This window comes from Papio anubis, chromosome 9 (assembly GCF_008728515.1).
Source record: "Papio anubis isolate 15944 chromosome 9, Panubis1.0, whole genome shotgun sequence".
In the NCBI taxonomy this organism is placed as follows: domain Eukaryota; kingdom Metazoa; phylum Chordata; class Mammalia; order Primates; family Cercopithecidae; genus Papio; species Papio anubis.
Window position 1 is genome coordinate 117,408,663 of NC_044984.1, and position 20,229 is coordinate 117,428,891.

The 20,229-nt window shown below is 51.1% G+C and overlaps 1 protein-coding gene across 20 annotated transcripts in view; it reads right to left on the reverse strand.

Annotated features, from left to right (window-relative positions):
* The window catches only part of PITPNM2 (phosphatidylinositol transfer protein membrane associated 2), a 167,185-nt gene that overhangs the window by 21,265 nt on the left and 125,691 nt on the right, over positions 1 to 20,229 (reverse strand). For 15 of the 20 annotated variants that reach the window (XM_031650858.1, XM_021923080.2, XM_009181933.4 and 12 more), the window contains 4 exons: positions 9,178 to 9,410; positions 7,962 to 8,083; positions 5,165 to 5,392; positions 620 to 928 (listed from right to left, as the gene is read on the reverse strand). In XM_031650858.1, coding sequence (XP_031506718.1) covers positions 620 to 928; positions 5,165 to 5,392; positions 7,962 to 8,083; positions 9,178 to 9,410 — 892 coding nt within the window. The remainder of the gene's footprint in view (positions 1 to 619; positions 929 to 5,164; positions 5,393 to 7,961; positions 8,084 to 9,177; positions 9,411 to 20,229) is intronic. The other 5 variants (XM_021923084.2, XM_031650861.1, XM_021923086.2 and 2 more) reach the window with 2 other exon arrangements.

Below are 20,229 nucleotides of genomic sequence, written 5' to 3' on the forward strand. Positions count from 1 at the left end.
GCCACAGGAGCCAGGAAGGTTCCAAAGAGAATGAAGTGGGTAAATGAGTGAGGAGCGGCCTAGGCTCATCTCCTGTCTGCCTGGCAAAAGGCAGTCGTGTCCTGGGGAGCATGTGTGGGGAAGAGCATGACAGACATAATCCCAGGACATGGGGTGAGACAGGCCTGGGTCCACTCAGTCTGACCAAGAGCAAACTCCTGAAATTCGGACACAGCAGGGCCCAGGCGGGAGATGAGTGAGCCAGGCCTGCCTGCTGGAGAAGCTGGCTCCACCCAGGATGCCTGGGTTGATCCTTTCTCTCAGGGTCTGAAGTCTCCCAGGGTCCCCATCAGGAGGGATGGCCCCTCCACAGCACTGCAGGAGCCCAGCCACCTCCACTGGTTCCTATGGGCAGCACTGTCTTCCCTGGGCATGGAGGGGAAGTGTTGGGGAGCCTGCTGGGGCAGGGCCCAGGCTTCCCCGTGTGGGAGGACTAGCCCAGGGCTCTGACTTCCTCTGGGCTTGGTGCCTCAATGTCCATCGGAAAGGACTCTGAGGAGGTGCAGTGATCCAGCAGTAGGTGGGGCTGCCTTGTGGGGAGGGACCTTGAGTGTGGATGGCAGGTGGCACAGGGGCTCACCTCCCCGCTTGGACGACCGAGATGACTTGGAGGATGTGGACCACTGTTTCTTGAGGCCCCGCCCCACCAGGGGCTCCCCATTGCTGCTGCTGGGCTCCGGGGGCTCCCCAGAGGCCTGGTCCGAGGCGGCTTCGTGCTTGACGAGCTCGGTGGCCTCCTCACCATCCTCATTGAACTGGGCCATCTTGCGGGAAAGCATGAGCTGCGCCTCCTTCTCCAGCTCCCGGATGTTCTCCATGCTCAGCCCATACCACTCGTCCTGCCAGCACCAGGCCTGCCGGTGAGCCCGCACCATCACCCTCCGTAGTCCTGTGCCCCCACGGGGATTGGAGAGGGAGAGAGACGAGGGGATGGAGGTCAGCACAGGAGCCTGCACGGAGGTGTGGGCCCAGGCAGGGGCTTTAGGAGGCTGCACCCATGTTGCAGGTCAGACTAAAGTCACTGCCTGTCTGTGCCTCAGTTTCCCCATTTGTAAAATAAGGGGACTGGCTCACAGATGTTCTCACAAGCTCACAGTGGTTCTATAATTAGAGTGGAGGGGCCTCCCAAAGCAATGTGTCCGGTCAGAAGCCATAGTTGGAAGGGTGCAGTGGCTCATGCCTGTAATCCCAACACTTTGAGAGGATGAGGTGGGAGGACAGCTTGAGCCCAGGAGTTCAAGAACAGCCTGGGCAATGAAGCAAGACCCTGTCTCTATAAAAAAAAAATTAAAAATTAGCCAGGCGTGCTGGTGTGTGTGTAGTCCCAGCTACTCTAGAGGCCGAGGTGGGAGGATCACTTGAGCCCAGGAGTTTAAGCCTGCAGTAAGCTATGATTGTGCCACTGCATTCCAGCCTGGATAACAGAGTGGGACCCTGTCTCTAAATAGGTAAATAAATAAGAAGCCACAGTTAATTTTCTGGGAGTTTCCTGCCACAGGGGAGGTAAAATAGGACTTCCTGAGAGTCTCCTGTCTCAGTGTCTGGTATATTTTTCCTGTTGAATTTCCCATGGAAAATCCAGTTCAAGTTCAAACTGGGTTGGTTCTCCTTTTCTTTTGTTTTTAAAAAAATGCTTTTAGTAGAATATATTCTGCACATGAGATATATAAGCATATATTATACATATAAATTAAGATGTAGAATAACGTAAAAAATATATACCTTTTAAAGTGTAAAAAACAATTAAAGGGCCAGGCATGGCAGCTCACACCTGTAATCCCAGCATTTTGGGAGGCTGAGGTGAGAGCATGGCTTGAGGCCAGGAGCTTCAGACCAGCCTGGGCAACACAGGGAGATCCCCCATCTCTACCAAAAAAGACAACAACAAAAAAATAGCCAGGCATGGTGTTGTGCGTCTGTGGTCCCAGCTACTTGGGAGGTAGAGGTGGGGGGATGGCTTGAGCCCAGGAGTTTAAGGCTGCAGTGAGCCATGATCATGCCACTGCACTCCAGCCTGGGTGACAGAGTAAGACCCTGTCTCAAAATAGTAATAATAATAATAATAGAATGCCTTGGGCCAGGGTGGGATGGGGATGACGTGAAATGGGAACAAAGGACCTTCTGGGGTGATGAATGCTCTGAAGTTGTGCCCAGCTGTGAATATATTAAAACTTACCAAACTGTTATCTTACAATGAGTGAATCATATGGTATCTAAAATTATGCCTCAATAAAGCTGTTTAAAAAACATTAAAAAGCAATGAGACATCCACATCCACAGCTCCAGCGAAGGAACACACCATCACCAGCGACAGGGAGCCCTCCACTCGCCCGGTCCCTGACAGTTGGTCCTGAATTTTGCTTGTCATGTGCTTTGCCTTCTGGTCTCAGCACACAGATGTGTTTTCCTGCACACTGTATCAGGCTGGTGTGGCTGTTGCTGAATTTCGCAGCTATGTATCACGCTGTATTTTTCCGCCACTTGCTTCTCTGGGTGAGTTTTGTCCATGGATGCGCGCGTGGAGGCTTTGGCTCATCAAGCTGGGACCGTGTGGCACCCGTGTGTGTGTGAAATGCCACATTCCATTGATTCCTTTTCCTGCCAATGGGCCTTTGGCTAATTTGCATTGTTTCTCCATTTTGCTTTCACAAACCTGCTGCTCTGAACATTCCAGAACAGGCATGGGGATTTCTCCAGGGGACAAACCCGGGAGAAGCAATCTCAGGGCATGTACCCCTGCCTCCCCTAGAGCATGCTGAGCGGCTTTGCGAGCAGTTGGGCCACGCCAGCCTCCCAGGCTGGTCTCCTGTGCACCCTCTTTTCCTGCCTCCTCACTTCCCACCTCTGGCTTTGCTGAGTCTTCCTTTCTAAATCCCATCCATTCTTAAAGACATCTCTGTGGGATGGAGTCCTGTGTCCCCTGCCAAGTCCCAGGGGGGCTTCAGGCGTGGCACACTGAAGAGCCTTGGTTTCCTTTTCTGGGACCGTCTGCTGGCCTCACAGGGCTGCCAGGAAGGGCCGCATCCCTTGCTCTACCCTATATAGGGAAATGCCTCCTCCTGGGGTGAACGGAAGGGCTGGGACATGCACGACATCTGGGGCCAGGCAGTAATGAGGACAGCTGAGAGCTGTCCCAACTCCCAGGAGTCACCTCCTCAAGGTCCCCAAGAAGCTCAGCGCAGCTCACATGAGTTCATGAGATCATCCCCGTGATGTTATAGGACTAGTGCTCACAGTTGTCATCAAGCCCCACCTATGTGCCACACCCCATCTTTGGTTCTGAACTCACGGTCTCAGCCCACAACAGTCCGATAGGATTGGTGTCATTACACCTATTTTACAGAAGATAAAAGCAAAGCTCAGTGAGGCTGAGAGACCACAGAACCACTACGTGTGAGTCAGGCCTGGACTCCAAAGTTGTCTTCTTTCTTCCCACCAGTCACAAGTTCCTGCTTTCTGAGGGGAGAACTGACTTTCAGGGAGCAGGGGAGTCTCTGCAGCTTGGCCAGGATCTCAGCTGCTGCGTAGGGCTGGGGAGGGTCAACGGGACCCACAGAGCCGGAGTGCCAGGAGCTGCAGCCTTAGTAGGTCTGCTGGGTGTCCTGTGCAGGGCTGAACCTAGAGAAGCCTTGAGGAGAGAACCCTCAAGTCACCAGCGCTGATGTATTCAGGTTCCTGAGGTCGAGAAGGGCAGTAGGCGATGCCTTGCCCAGGATCGGTGAGCCCCTCCCAGTCCTGCCCATATGCTCCTCCACTCCTCATATTCCCTGGGAAGTGAGAACCACCATTCCCATTTTGGGACTTCAGCACTAGGGTTGCAGGTCCCAGTCTGTGAGCCCTGGGTAATGGAGAGAGGCAGGTTTGGGCCAATCTAAGCTCCCAAGGGATTAGAGAGACGGATTGCAGGAATGCATCCCTCTCAATGGATGGGACAGCTTCTTTCTCTTCCTGCCACCTCTCCCAGCTGCTGACTGACACTGAGGTAGCCCTTCTGGAAAAAGAATGGTGGACAATGTGTCTGAGGGTTCTTCCCTGGGGATGGAGGTGGTGACATCATCACACCCGTTGAGGCCCCGTCCACGTCTCTGTTTCTCCAAATGGAAGACCGTGTCCTCGGACCCCAACCCTTTTGGGTACACACCCAACCTTCCCTTGGGGTCGCAGCCTCAACACTGAACATGGCTGTCCAGTGAGACACCCCCCTTGCTGATGCTAAGAACAGGAGGATGTTAATTCAGGACGAGGGTGGCTGGGATGGGAGGCAGATCTCGTTCAGCCCGTGTTGGGTCTCTGCTTCCTCCTGCGTAAGTGGGGTGACAATGCCTACCCTCATGAGTCATCATGAGCCTGTGTGACATGCGTGATGTGTACTGTCAACAGTGTGGCTCTGTTCATTCTTAAATTAAGTCACCCTTGCTCATGGCATCACAAGGTGTCTGGCTGGGGTGCCTTTTGAATCACGGGCCTCAGGGACTGGAACCAGCCGTTGGACTGATGTCATGTTATAACCTCAGCAGAGTGGGGTTGAGGGCTCTAGGTGAGGAAATGGCACTCACTGCACCAGGACACCCAGGCCATCTGCTGTCTACCTGTTCCACGGGCACCTACCTGGCTAGGCTGGTGTGGGTGTGAAGGCCACTATGAAGTCTGAGACACCCTGCTCCTGGGAGCTTCCAGCCCAAAGAGGGAGTCTGAGCTGTGACCCTGGGTTCTGGGCCTCCTCGAGTAGAGGAAACAAAGGCCTGGGAGCCCAGAGACCCAGGTGAGCAGCAAGGAAGCTGTCCCCAGGGGCTACTCAGACCTGTGGAGTGTGGGCTACACTTTATCAAATGCGAACCAGGTCAGGAATGTCTGGGGGCAGTGCCTAGGGCTTCTTCATCCAGTAACACATACTGCTTGTCTCTGCACGTGCTCGTAGGTATTCATGGATGCCCAAGATAACACATGGTTGCGGGGTAGTGGGGAAGCTGGAAATGGGCTTTGGTGTCACCTTCCCAGAACAACAGAAATGCAGACTCCCAGGCAGACATGCAGAGAGAGGAGGCAGACAGGCAGGTGACAGGAGACAGAAGGGTTGGGTGGCCCGGCCACTGCCCACCCAGCATGGGGTGTGCTCTGTGCTCACCGGTGTCATGGATGAACCTCTCGATCTTGGACTGCATGCCCCAGTAGCGGAACTCCACCTTGCAGAGCTTGTATGCACACATGATGGGGAAGACCTGCTTCTTGTACTCCTCGATCCAGTTGTCTGACAGGGGCCCCCGCTGGGTCTTGGTTGACTGGAACAGTTTGGGGTCCTCTTCTGTCTTATACTCATTGTGGGGCACAGGGTCTTTGACAATGTCGATGAAGTCTGTGGGAAAACCCTTAGAGTGGCCACTTCAGCCCTGACCTCAACCTCCACCCACATCTCCTCTCCATGTTCCTCTACCCCCAAATCCTCCCAGGATTCTGGGCCTTGCCCTGCCAGAGAGACTCTGGGGAGTAAGGATCATGTTCTGGGCAGCTCTGACCTCAATATCCTTGACAATGGGGCTTGCAGTTTCCTTGGTGCATTCATTCATTCAGACAGGGGTCTTGCTATGTTGCCCAGGCTCAAGCACTCCTCCCACCTCAGCGTCCCAAAGTGCTGAGATTATAGGTATAAGCCAATGCACCTGGTCCCTTGTTGCCTTTTCAAGTCACTTCAGCAAAACCCATGTTCTGAGTGCACTACCTCTTGGCAAAGCAGATAAATAAGGCAATGAGGAAACACTGGGGAGATGAATTTCCATGAAGAATACAGGGTGTGAGGAACAGAAGAGAAGGCTGGGAAAAGCTTCCCACAAAGATGGTGTTTCAGCCAGAGGGGTGGAATCGAGAGGTCAAGAATGTCTCAGTAGCACTGGCCCTTGAACAAGAGGTGGGGGTTTCTGGGGAAGGAACCACCAGGGTGTCTGCGTGGGGAGAAGGATGGCAGTGGTCACAGAGCAATGGGGATGCCCTGGACATGCTAGCCATTTCTCTCCAAGCTAGGAGCCCAGGTAGTGCCCTGAGGGCCAAGTGGACCCAGGTATAGGTCTGAGGTTGAGAGGGACGCAGGCAGGCCGGCCTGTTGGAAAAGCCTTCCTGGACAGAGACCAGAAGAGATGTCTGCAGAAGCCTACAGGGGGTGTCTGGCCAAGCTTGCTTTGGGCTGGGTCTGAGAGCAGGGGCAGATGCCACAGAGGTAGGGGTGCAGAAAACAGGGTTAGGGGCTGACAGGACCTGGTGAGGGTGACAAGAAGAGGGGTGATGGCTCTGGGCAGGACGTAGGCCAGGCCACTTATGATCACAGGCTTCCCCTCCACAGGGGCATCTCAGAGCCCTCCCATGGCCACCTCCCACGGTGGAGGCAGAGCCCTCCTGTGTGCTCACTCCTGAGGCACATGTGTGTTGGACAGGACTGGAGCACTCACTGAGTGAGAGAGAGCCCTAGGAAAGGGTTTGTGGCTCACAGAGCCCTTTTTTATGGTTGGGTCTGCTCTAGCCAGGCCCTTGGCTACCTCATTTTCTCCAATGCATGGGCCCCTCTGTATCCAGGCTGCAGACTGCAGACACAGACATCAGCTCCACCAAAACCAGAAGGGTCGGGAGCGAGTCTGAGAACCATAGAATGCCAGGAGGGATGAGAGCTCTTCCCGGAGCAGACCACATGCCCTGCCCATGCGGGCCGGCACAGGAAATGTCACAGAGACTTAGGACCCATGGCAGCTGGCCTCAGAGGGAGCCTGCAGAGCTCTGGCAGTGTCAGGGCTGCCTGCTATGGGAAGAGCTATGTACCCCCCAACCCCAATTCCTATGCTGAAGTATTAAACCCAGTGCCTCAGAATGTGATCTTATCTAGAGATAAGGTTTTTAAAGAGGTAATCAAGTTAAAAGTAAGGCCATTAAGGTGGGTCCTAATCCAGTATGACTGGTGTTCTTATAAGAAAAGGAGACACAGAGGCAGACAGACACAGAGGGGAGTGACCACGTGGCGACCGAGGCAGAGATTGAGGGATGCTTCTACAAGTCAAGGAGCACCAAGGACTGCTGGCAAGCACAGACACTGAAGGGGCCTGAACAGAGTCTCCCCCAGGGGGAAGAGCCCACATGCCGTGATCTCAGACTTCGGGCCTCCAGAGCCCTGAGAGAATAACTGCATGTTGTACAAGCCACTCGTGCTATCATGCTTTGTTCCGCAGACCCAGGAAATCCCAGCAGAGGTAGGGGGTTGGGCCTGGAGCAGCTCCTGGGGCATGGACACCCACCCCCAACCTGGCATGCCCTGCTGAGATGCCTCCACGGTGACTTGGGCCTTGCATCCAGAGGTTGCAGGAGGGTGGCTGCTGAGCTGCACTGGCCCACATATGTGTTTTGTTTGACTGGCATAAATTTATTTACAAAGATTTCTAATTGGTTGCTAACATTTAGTATTGGGAGATTTCTCATGAAAATCCTTATCACTGGCTTCTCTTGAAAACGAAGATCTAACAAATGGTGCCCATTCCCTGAATGTCACTGTCATCTGGAGGCAGTGGGTAGGGCATCCGCCATCAGGAGGTCATAGACCCCATCGTGTGCCAGGGGCACTTGTGCATGGCTGTCAGCTAGAGATGGATCCCCAAGCACACGTGTACTTCTGGGGAGTAGGGATCCCTCAAAGGGATGGAGGGAAGTGACTCTGGGGGCTCTGGGTAGAAAAGGCACTTGGACTTGGTATATACATCAGGAGAATGGGGCTGAGGAGGCCTGTCCTGCCTCCCCCATGGGCCCCATGCTTGCTCCAACTCTGACCTGCCTGCCCAGGACAGGGCCAGGTCTGGAGTCTACCAGGTGTAAGGAAAAGGGGCAGGACAAGTGGGGCCTGTGGGTAGGAAATCCAGAGTACAGCCCTGTGGGGCTCTGCCCTTTCTGGTTACCGATTGTCAGCTGGTTCTTTTCCACAGGAGAGAGGTTGAACACATCGGGGTTTTCTCCAGCATCAGTTTTATAAAAGGTTTCGATGTCGATGGAGAATTTCTCCACGAAAGGGCAGGTGAACCTGTGCGGGAAGGAAAGCACCCATCAGGACCTGTCCTTGGAGAGGCCCAGTGTAGCTGGCCAGGGCCTGTTGACCCACTGGGTAGGAGTGGAGCCAGTGAGCGGGCATAGAAGGAGGGTGGAGGGTAGCCAAGACTCGCCTGCCCCGTCTACCTCCTGGACCGCCACTTTGTCCCAAGAACAACCAGGATGGGGGCAGGGAAGGATTTAGGGGGAGAGGAAGACAGTACATCTTCGGTGGCTTCTAGAAGCCCCATGTCCAATGTCCACAGCATGGCAGGAACACAGGAACAGCTATGGCAGCATACTGCCAAGCAGGAGGAAGCTGGGGTGCTCCATGGGGCATGCCATCCCTAGTTCCCAAGAAGCCAGCTCTGGTAATGGGGGAATAGCCTCTCTCTAGGCTGGAGATGAGCTTAGAGGGGAAAGTACTACTGGGAAGAGGAACAAGCTCTGTGGATCCCTAAGTAAGTTCCAGGTGCCTACCAGTGTGGGGAAGGGAGCCCCAGGAGATTTGTGGGGACCCTACCTGCTCAGCAGTAGGCAGCTGGTGGAACCAGCCCCCATCTATCCAACTCAGCAGTGCTGAGCTACACACTGGGGGACACAGAGTGAAGAACCCTCTGCCAGGAAATCCCAAGGACAGCCCTGCTCAGCATGGGATGTGGGACAACACTGTCACAGCAGCTGAAGGTCTCCGAGTTGAAAGGGACCTCTGTGTCATCTGGTCTACCCTCAGTTTCTGTCCAGCAGGCTGTCTCGGCCTTCTTAGGGAGCCTGAAGTAGGTTTATATTCCCTGCATCTTCTGGGATGGCAAAGGAGTCTCCAACAGCCCTCGCTTGACTCATGCCTTCATGGCCTCCACACATGAGGAGTCAGGAGGCATTTCAGGGTGCATCCTTCCCTCTCTTGCCTGTGCCTGCCCTGGGTGACCTTCGGGGTACCTGTATGGAACAAAGCCTGGGCTCCCTGGGGTTATGGGGTGTTGAGCCTGCTTGAAGGCTGATCCCATCCCCTGGATCTATGCCACAAGGCTGCTTCCTGCCAGATGGCATGTGGAGGTGGGAGGCACATGGAGGCCAAAGCAGGCGCACCTGGTTCGGGTGTAGGGGTAGGCATTCCAGGACTCCTCCACCACCCGCAGGGCTGCCTTGGGCAGGATGGAGCGGAACCAGCTGGGGATGTGCATGCCCACATGATACACCTTGTGTGTGTACTGCCCAGAGCCGCCTGGGCCATCTGTGTACGGCCGGTTCTCCAGGATCTCCACGCCGCTGCCTTCACCGTATGTCTCGTTACGGCTCTTCTTCTGTGGGGACAAAAGCACCTGCAATGTGTGTGGGGCCAGAGCACTTTTCAGGAGGGAAGGGGCACAGGAGACTGGGCCCAGGGGTGTGGAAAGGGAGGAGGGGCTTTGGTCAACAAGGCTGGCTCCTCCTATGTCACTTCCAGACCCCCAGATCTATATGCCAGGGTTTGTGCAAGAGGCTGAAGGGGCCACAGACTCCTTCTCCTAGACCTAGTGCTGCACATACAAGTCCTATATTTTGACTCCCACCTGTCCCAGGACTAAAACCATTCCCAAGATCAGGAACAAGACAAGGATGCTCACTTACTTGCTTCTCCTCAACACTGTGCTATAAGTTCTAGCTAGAGCAATTAGACAAGAAAAAGAAATAGTAAGAGGCGACCGGGCACAGTGCCTCACGCCTGTAATCCCAGCACCTTGGGAGGCTGAGGCGGGCAGATCACTTGAGGTCAGGAGTTTGAGACCAGCCTGGGCAACATGGTGAAACCTCATCTCTATTAAAAACAGAATAATTGGCCAGGCATGTTGGCACATGCCTGTAGCCCCAGCTACTCAAAGGCTGAGACAGGAGAATCTCTTGAACCCGGGAGGCAGAGGTTGCAGTGAGCTGAGATCATGCCTCTGCACTCCAGCCTTGGTGACAAAGTAAGACTCTGTCTCAAAAAAACCAACCAACCAACCAACCAACAAAAAACAAAACAAAACAAAAGGAATAAGAGGCATCCAAATTGGAAAGATAGAAGTAAAACTATTTCGAATTCCTGATGCCATAATCTTATATATGGAAAATGCTAAACAATCTCCACCAAAGCCTGTTAGACCTAATAAACAAATTCAACAAAGTTGCAGAATACAAAATGACACACAGAAATGAACAATGTCAAAGAAAATTAAGAAACAATTCCGTTTATAGTAGCCTCTGAAAGAATAAATACCTAGGAATATATTTAACCAAAGAGGTGAAAGACCTGTGCACTTAAAACTACAAAATGTTGCTGAAAGAAATTAAAGTCCTAAATAAATGGAAAGACATTCCATGTTGATAGATTGGAAGATTTAATATTGTTAAGATGACAACACTGCCCCAAACAACCTACAGATATAATGTGATCTTTATCAAAATCCTGGCAGCTTTATTTGTAGAAATGGAACAGCTGATCCTAAAATTCATATGGAATTACAGGAGACCCCAAAGAGCCAAAACAATTTTGAAAACAAAACAAAACCAAGTTGGAGGACTCACACTTCCCTATATCAAACCTTACTACAAAACTACAGTAACCAAAAAAGTGTAGCACTGGCATAGGATAGATGAATAGATCAACAGACAGACAGATAGATAGAATATAATTGAGAGTCTAGAAATAAACCATATATCTATGATCAATTAATTTTTGAGAAGGGTGCCAAGACCATTCAATGTGGAAATAATAGTCTTTAAAAAATGGTGCTGGGACAATTGGATAACAACATGTAAAAGAATGAAGCTGGACCCTATCTCATAGCAGATACAAAAACTCGATATGAATCAAAGATTTACAAATAAGAACTAAAACTATAAAAGTATAAGATGCTTGAGAAATGGTAGTTTAAAAAAAGAAATAAAATCACAAAATGATAAAACAGAAGAAAACTGGGGCAAACAAGGTCATCTTTATGACTTTAGATTTGGCAATGCTTTCTCAAATATGACACCAAAAGCACAAGCAACAAAAGAAAAAATAGATGAACTGGACTTAATCAAAATTAAAAACCTTAGTGTATCAAAGAGCACTATGAAGAGAGAAAGAGACAACCCATCAAATGGGAGAAGACATTTGCATACCATGTATCTGACAAGGGACTTGTATCTAGAATATATAAAGAACTCCTACAACTCAATAATAAAACAAACAACACAATTCAAAAATGAGCAAAGGACTTGAATAGCCATTTCTCCAAAGAAGATATACGAACGGCCAATAAGCACATGAAAAGATGTCCGACATCACTATTCATTAGGACATGCAAATCAAAACCACCATGAGGGCCGAGCATGTTGGCTTATGCCTATAATCCCAGCAATTTGGGAGGCCGAGGCAGGCAGATCACTTGAGGCCAGGAATTAGAGACCAGCCTAGCCAACATGGTAAAACCCCATCTCTACTGAAAATACAAAAAGTAGCTGGGTGTGGTGGCGTGCACCTGTAATCCCAGCTACTTGGGAGGCTCAGGTAGGAGAATCGCTTGAACCCAGGAGGCAGAGGTTGCAGTGAAGCCGAGATCGTGCCACTGCAGTCCAGCCTGGGTGACAGAGCAAGACTCTATCTCTCTTTTTTTTTGATATGGAGTCTCACTCTGTCACCAGGCTGGAGTGCAGTGGCATGATCTTGGCTCACTGCAATCTCTGCCTCCTGGGTTCAAGCAATTCTCCTGCCTCAGCCTCCCAAATGTCTGGTACTATAGGTGCCCACCACCATATCCAGCTAATGTTTTGTATTTTTAGTAGAGATGGGGTTTCACCATGTTGGCCAGGATGGTCTTGATCTCTTGACCTCGTGATCCGCCCGCCTCGGCCTAAGACTCTGTCTCAAAAACAAACAAACAAAGCAAACAAAAAAAAACCACAATGAGATAGCACCTCACACCCATTAAGGTGGCTAGTATTAAAAAAAAAAAAAAAAAAAAAAAAAAAAAAAACCTGGAAAAAAGAATCAATGTTGGTCGGCATGTGGAGAAACTGGAACCCTACTGGTGGGAATATAAAATGGTGGGAATGTAAAACTGCTGAAAATAGTTTAGTAGGCCAGGTGTGGTGGCTCACACCTGTAATCTTAACACTTTGGGGGGCCGAGGTGGCCGGATCACGCAGTCAGGAGTTCAAGACCAGCCTGGCCAGCATGATGAAACCCCATCTCTACTAAAAAAATACAAAAACTAGCTGGAATGGTGGCATGCACCTGTAGTCCCAGCTACTCAGGAGGATGAGGCAGGAGAATCGCTTGAACCTGGGAGGCGGAGGTTGCAGTGAGCCGAGACTGTGCCACTGCACTCCAGCCTGGGCAACAGAGTGAGACTCCATCTCAAAAAAAAAAAAATAATAAAATAAAATAATAAAAAAAGAGAAAAGATAATAGTTTAGCAGGGCAGGCATGGTGGCTCACTCCTGTAATCCCAGCACTTTGGGAGGCTGAGGCGGGTGGTTCACTTGAAGTCAGGAGTTCAACGCTAGCCTGGCCAAAATGGTGAAACACCATCTCTACTAAAAAAATACAAAAATTTGCCGTGTGTGGTGGCGCAGCCTGCAATCCCAGCTATTTGGGAGGTTGAGGCAGGAGAATTGCTTGAACCCAGGAGGCAGAGGCCACAGTGAGCCGAGATCGTGCCACTGCACTCTAGCCTGGGTGACAGTAAGACTCCGTCTCAAAAAAAAAAAAAAAAAAAGTTTATCACTTTCTCAAAAAGTTAAACATAGCATTACCATATGACCAGCAATTCCACTTCTGGGTATGCACCCAAAATAACTGAAAACAGGGACTCGAACAGATACTTGTACACCAAGCCTTCAGATGACTCCAGCCCTACCAGCTGCTGCCAAGTATTCACAGAAAAACCTGTACAACAATGTTCGTTGCAGTATTATTCACAATAGTCAAAAGGTGTAAACAACTCAAGCGTCCATCAACAGATGAATGAATAAAATGTGGTCTATCCATACAATAATAGAATATTATTCAGTCACAAAGAGGAATGAAGTAATGCTACATACCACAACATGGATGAACCTTGAAAAGATTATATTAAGTGAAACAAGCCAGACATAAAGGACCACATATCCTGTGATTCCATTTACATGGAAAGTACAGAAAAGGAAAATATATATAGACGGAAAGTGAATTAGTGGTGGCCTACTGCTGGGGAACACGGGGGAAATGAGGAGTGACTGCTAATGGGCACAGGTCCCTCCCTCCCTCCCTCCATCCCTTCCTCCCTCTCTCCTTCTTTCCTTTCCTTCATTTTCTTTTCTTTCTTCCCTTTCTCTCGCTTTTCCTTCCTTCCTTCTTTCGTTCCTTCCTTCCTTCCTTCCTCCCTCTCTTCCTCTTTTCCTCCCTCATTCCTTGCCTCTCTTCTCTTCCTCTCTCTTTTCCTTCCTTCCTTTCTTTCTTTCCTTCCTTCCTTCCTCCCTCCCTCCCTCCCTCTCTTCTCTCCCTCTTTCTTTCTCTTTCTTTCTTCCCTCCTGCTCTGTCACCCAGGCTGGAGTGCACTGGCATGATCACAGCTTGTTGTAACCTCTAACTCTTGGGCTCTAGTGATCCTCCCACCTCAACCACCTGAGTAGCTGAGACTACAGGACCATTCCACCACACCTGGTTATTTCTTTTATCGTTTTTCTTTTCTTTTCTTTCTTTCTTTTTTTTTTTGAGACAGAGTCTCATTCTATCACACAGGCTGGAGGGCAGTGGCGCAATCTAGGCTGACTGCAACCTCAGCCTCCCAGGCTCAACTGATTATCCTGCCTCAGCCTCCCAAGTAGCTGGGATTACAGGCGTGCACCACCATGCCTGACTAATTTTTGAATTATTAGTAAAGACAGTGTTTTGCCATGTTGGCCAGGCTGGACTCAAACTCCTGACTCCAAGTGATCCGCCTGCCTCGGCCTCCTAAAGTGCTGGGATTACAGGCGTGAGCCACCATGCCCAGCCATGCTCGGCTAATTAAAAAATCTCTTTTCTAGAGAATGGAGTCTCACTATGTTGCCCAGGCTTGTCTCAAACTCTTGGCCTCAAGTAACCCTCCTGTCTCAACCTCCCAAAGCTTTGGCATCACAGGCGTGAGCCACTACACTCAGCTGGTACAGGTTTCTTTTTCTTTTCTTTTCTTTCTTTTTCTTTTTTTTTTTTTTTTTTTGGGATAGAGTCTCACTCTGTCTCCCAGGCTGGAGTGCAGTGGCGAGATCTCAGCTCACTGCAACCTCCGCCTCCCAGGCTCAAGTGATTCTCCTGCCTCAGCTGCCCAAGTAGCTGGGATTACAGGTGTGCGCTACCAAGCCTGGCTAATTTTTATATTATTAGTAGAGAAAGGGTTTTGCCGTATCAGCCAGGCTGGTCTCAAACTCTTGACCCCAAGTGATGCACCTGCCTCGGCCTCCCAAAGTGCTGGGATTACAGGAATGAGCCATCGTGCCTGGCTGGTACAGGTTTCTTTTGAGGTGATGAAAGTGCTCTGGAATTAGGTAGTGGTGATGGTTGCACAGCTCTGTGAATATACCAAGAACCTTTGAACTGTACACTTTAAGTGAGTGAATTATATGGTGTATGAATTATAGCTCAAGTAGCTGTCAAGTTATTTAAAAATCCCATGGGTCAAGGGGGCCTGAGGGGTTTGCTGAGGAATGTTCTGTTGCTTGGCCTGGTGCTGGCTACACAGGCATATTCACTTTTTGCAAGACCATCAGGATAGACACTTATGAATCATAAACTTTTCTGTATATATATAACACTTGAATAAAAGGTGAAAAAGAATTAGGAATGAAACTGGGAAAGAAAAGTCTGCAGGCTGCTCAGAGTACCCCACCTTCAGAACACCAGGCCGATGAGGGCCCTGCCACTCAGAGCCATCTCCCTGACAAGCCTACGGCACACCACTATGAGCTGACTTTTGCCAGGCAGCAGGGTCTCTGAGAATGAGCAAGCGCTCCTCTCTCCCTCCAGGAAAGCCACAAGCCCCATCAGCCAAACAGTTGAAGCGGAAATAACCCCAGAGAGCAAAATCCCCCACCCAGTGGAGGGCCTGTGCAGGCCTCACCCAGAGGAGTTCACAGAAAGTAGAAGAAAGAGATGTCATTGTCCAGGCTGGTCCGCTTTGGGAAGAATCATCCCTGCTCCAGACTTCAGACTTGGGGTAAGAACGACCATCATGTGATGAGGGATTAGAAGACACGAGGGGAGGCCTTTACTCAGCCTCAGGGGGGTCAGGGAAAGTGACCTGCAGGGGAGCTGGGAGGTGAGGAGGCACTCACTAGGCAGGGGTAGATAGGACAGATATGCTGGGTAGGGAGGCAGGTGACAGAGTGAAAGGTGTGTGTCTGGAGGGAGCCCTGGAAGCGTGTGGACTCAGTTGCCTGGGTGTAGGCTGTGAGGCAAGAAGTGGCAGGGAAGGGCCTGGGAGCTAGGCAGAAGCCAGATCACAAAAGTTTTTGTTTGTTTGTTTTGAGACAGATGAGACAGAGTCTGGCTCTGTCACCCAGGCTGGAGTGCAATGGCACGATCTCGGCTCACTGCAACCTCTGCCTCCCAGGTTCAAGTGATTCTCCCACTTCAGCCTCTCGAATAGCCGGGATTACAGTCACGCACCACCACACCCGGCTAATTTTTGTATTTTTAGTAGAGACGGGGTTTCACTATGTTGGCCAGGCTGGTCTCACACTCCTGACCTCAAGTGATCTGCCCGCCTCTGCCTCCCAAAGTGCTGGGATTATAGGAGTGAGCAACCGTGCCTGGCCATAAAAGCACAGTTTTGATGCTAAAGGAAGAAAAGGGTTTAAGCAGGAGAGGAGCACAATCGAATCTGGGTCCCAGGAAGAACGCCCTGGTACACGTATGGAGAATGGAAGATCCCCTGGCGTGGGCAGCTGCCCACAGGGGTGTTCTTTCCTGGGTTTAGATAGGAGGTGAGGCCCCCAGCTCTGGGAGCAGCAGGAGATGCCTCTGTACTCAGCAGGTAGGCCAGGTACTTAGTGGCTTTATGAACATGAAATCTTGGTAGCTGAGGGCAAAGGGGAAAAGGGAGAGGCCAGGCTGCAGGTGAAAGTGGTCAGTGGGCCAGGCACAGTGGCTCAAGCCTGTAATCCCAGCACTTTGGGAGGCTTAGGCAGGCAGATCACCTGAGGTCAGGAGTTCGAGACTAGCCTGGCCAACATGGCAAAACCGTGTCTCTACTAAAAATTAAAAAAAAAAAAAAACAGGCGTGGTGGTGGGTGCCACTAATCCCAGCTACTTGGAAGGCTGAGGCAGGAGAATCACTTGAACCCAGGAGGCGGAGGTTGCAGTGAGCTGAGATTGTGCCATTGCACTCCAGCCTGGGTGACGAGTGAAATTCCATCTCAAAAAAAAAAAAAAAAAAGGCCGGGCATGGTGGCTCAGGCCTGTAATCCCAGCACTTTGGGAGGCCGAGACGGGCAGATCACGAGGTCAGGAGATTAAGACCATCCTGGCTAATGCAGTGAAACCTCGTCTCTATTAAAAATACAAAAAAATTAGCCAGGCGTGATGGCAGGCGCCTGTAGTCCCAGCTACTCAGGAGGCTGAGGCAGGAGAATGGCGTGAATCCGGGAGGCAGAGCTTACAGTGAACTGAGATCACGCCACTGCACTCCAGCCTGGGCGACAGAGCAAGACTCCGTCTCAGAAAAAAAAAAAGAGAAAGAAAGAAAGTGGTTAGTGAGCCCAGGTACACTCTATAGACTAGTGACTCAGCCTTTTCCTGCCTACCATGGTGGGACAGAGGCCCCATGCCCCTGAGCAGCCACCCACCCTGCCAATGGGCTGAGATCTGCTCCTCACCCTGTGCCCAGACCTGTCCTGTGCTCAAACTGGGTAGAGGCCACAGGGTCCAGGCAAAAGGGAGCCACATATTTACCATCTGGGCTGCAGGGGCCCCAGCCCTGTTTACTGAGGACCCACCTGCTGAGAATTTCCGTTTATTTATTTATTTATTTATTTATTTATTTATGAGATAGGGTCTCACTCTGTCCCCCAGGCTGAAGTGCAATACCATGATCATGGCTCACTGCAGCTTTGACCCCCCAGGCTCAAGCAATCCTTCTGACTCAGACTCTAGAGTAGCTGGGACTACAGGCATGCACCCCACCACACCTGGCTAATTTTTTATTTTTTTTTGTTGAATGCCTTGGTCTCTCAAAATGCTGGGATTACAGGAGTAAGCCTCTGTGCTCAGCCTGGGAATCAGAGTTTCTAAATCAAGCTCCATTGCGGTGTCAGGTGAAGACCATGACCATTCCGCTTGAACAGCAAGCTGCCCTTTCCTGAGGATGTGGGGCATGGAGTTTACCTTCAGCTATCAGGGTCCAAGAGGGGCTCCCTCTCAGGGAGGTGGCAGAACATGCGGGCTCAGAGCATAGTTTCTGCAGTTCAAATGTCTGGGTGCAAACCTTCCTCTTTTTCTTTCTTTCTGTGTGGTCTCTGATAAGTTAACCTCTATATGTCATCATCTCCCCATCTGTAAGAGGAGGAGAAGCAATAGTACTGGCTGGGTTGTTGAGAAAATTAGATGCGAGCACGTGTAGTTGACGTACACAGGATGAGTTCAGGATGTGTGTGTGCTCAGCAACAGCGAACATCATTCTAGGATGCCACGCCTTGGCTTTATCCCAGCAGGGAGACTGGCAGGGGAATCGCCCTGGCTCCAAAGGCAGATGTCTCCATGGCTTCAAAGTTCCCCTGAAGGATGGAGTGAAGAGCCAGGCCTGGAAAACCCTTCATTTCCGGTGCTCAGAGGCTCCCGGTACAGCCAAGAGGTGTGGGGAAGGGTGGTGACGAGGGCCCAGGCAGCATGGCTCTCTGCTCAGCCTTTTTCTAGGCCTGGATCAGCCATTGATATCAGCACTTGGGCTACAAGGACACGGCAGAGGAGTGCAGCCGGGTTTCAGCTGTGTCTCTGAGCAGGATGCGGCTGGGGAGGAAGGCCCTTTTCATAGCTATAGGCACCAGGCCTGCTTGGAAGACCCGCAGAGCACCAGACACCGGCACTCCTGGTGCATGCTGGGGCTGAGACTCAGATAGTGGCCTCAGCTGCTCAACTGTCATTATCAGGAGCAATGCAGGCAGGGAGAGAGGGCTTCCTGGAAAAAGAGGCTACCAGGAGAGGCAAAGAGCATGAACGAGAGCCCCAAGCAGAGATTTCCAGACCCTGTCTCAATTTACAGCTTGCCTTTGCAACCGCCTATTCTCCTCTGCACTTCAGAGCCCTGAGATATTGTGGGATCATGCTCCCTACTCCACAAGTGGGGAAACTGAGGCACAGAGTACTGGAGCCAACTCACCAAGGGGACAGCCAAGTCTCCCAGGCCATGAGTGACTGTGGTAGTGCAGAGACAGAGAAGAAGCCACAGATCGCATTAAACTGCAGAAACCTGCGTGTGCATCAGACCCCCCAACCCCTACCTAACAGGGGCCAGGCATGATGGGTGGTTGGTCTGGCAAGAATTGAGGGGAAGGGGAGGTCTGTTCCTGAAGGAGGGGCACTGGCCAGATGCCACATCTACACTCAGGGATCTGATATGCCCTGCCTCTTCCCCTAGGGCCCTTCACCCAAGCCTCTCTCCCCAGAGGCCCACCAGGACCAAGCAAGGCAGGCTCTGCTCTGCTTGTTCTCCCAGCTCCCTGTCACAGGGGCATGGCCCTGTCTCCTGGCTAGGTCAGCAGCTTCTCCTGCTCATTAGCCTTGACATGGAATTTACTGCACAGCTGAATGAGGTAGGCAGCTTGAAGCACAGGCTGGGCTGGGGCCAGCTCACTGGAGGGAGGGGACAGCTAGGAGTGGCCCTTGCTGCCAAAAAGCCTGACCCCAGGGTAGAAATGTGTCTCCTGGACTTGGTGTATGGCTCAGGGGACTGAGGGCTATGCCCCCTGTGCTGGGCTCACTGAAGCTGCCACTCAGGATGTCAGTGCACAGGCGTGCATGTGTGCACACACATGTGGCGTGTGTGGGGGTGCAGGAGCCAAGGCCCATGGATTCAGGGCTCTTCTGGGTGGAGCAGAAGGTGCACGTGACCAGAGCCATCTCTAGAGATGGCAAAGAAAGGAACCAGGAGGACACTTACAAAGACATCCTCAAGATGACCTACTTGTGGTATACATGGGGAAACTGAGGGCCAGGGACTGTAAGCAACATGTTTGGGCCATACAGCTGGAGGGCCAGACGTGACTGGAGGCAGGAAGGATTCTGGTGGGACTCCTGGGCAATGCACAAGTCCACAGACTCCCCAGAGGATGCCACCTTCTCACTGGCTGCTGCCAACAGCTCATTAAAAACATGTTCTCCTAAATGTAAGGGCTCAAACTATAAAATTCTTAGGAGAAAACATAGGCATAAGTTCTATGACCTTGAATTCGGCAACGGTTTTGGAGCCATGACAACAAAAGCACAAGCAACAAAAGAAAAGACAGATACACTGGACCTCATCAAAATTAACAGCTTTTATGCTTCAAAGGAAACTAAAAAGAAAGTGAAAAAACAACCTACAGAATGGGAGATAATTTTTATTAACAATATATCTTTTTTTTTTCGAGACGGAGTCTCGCTCTGTCGCCCAGGCTGGAGTGCAGTGGCCGGATCTCAGCTCACTGCAAGCTCCGCCTCCCGGGTTTAGGCCATTCTCCTGCCTCAGCTTCCGGAGTAGCTGGGACTACAGGCGCCCGCCACCTCGCCCGGCTAGTTTTTTGTATTTTTTAGTAGAGACGGGGTTTCGCCGTATTAGCCAGGATGGTCTCGATCTCCTGACCTCGTGATCCGCCCGTCTCGGCCTCCCAAAGTGCTGGGATTACAGGCTTGAGCCACCGCGCCCGGCCAACAATATATCTTATAGTAACTTGTATCCAAAATATATAAAGAACTCCTCCAATGCAACAACAAAGAAACAACAACCCCATTCAAAAACTGGCAAAGGAGCTGGGCATGGTGTTGTACACCTGTAGACTCAGTTACTCCAGAGGTGAAGTTGGCAGGATGGCTGGAGCCCAGGAGTTCAAGGTCAGCCTAAGCGGCATAGCAAGATTCCATCTCTAAAACAATAATAAGAAAAATAAGGGCAAAGAACTTGAACAGACATTTCTACAAAA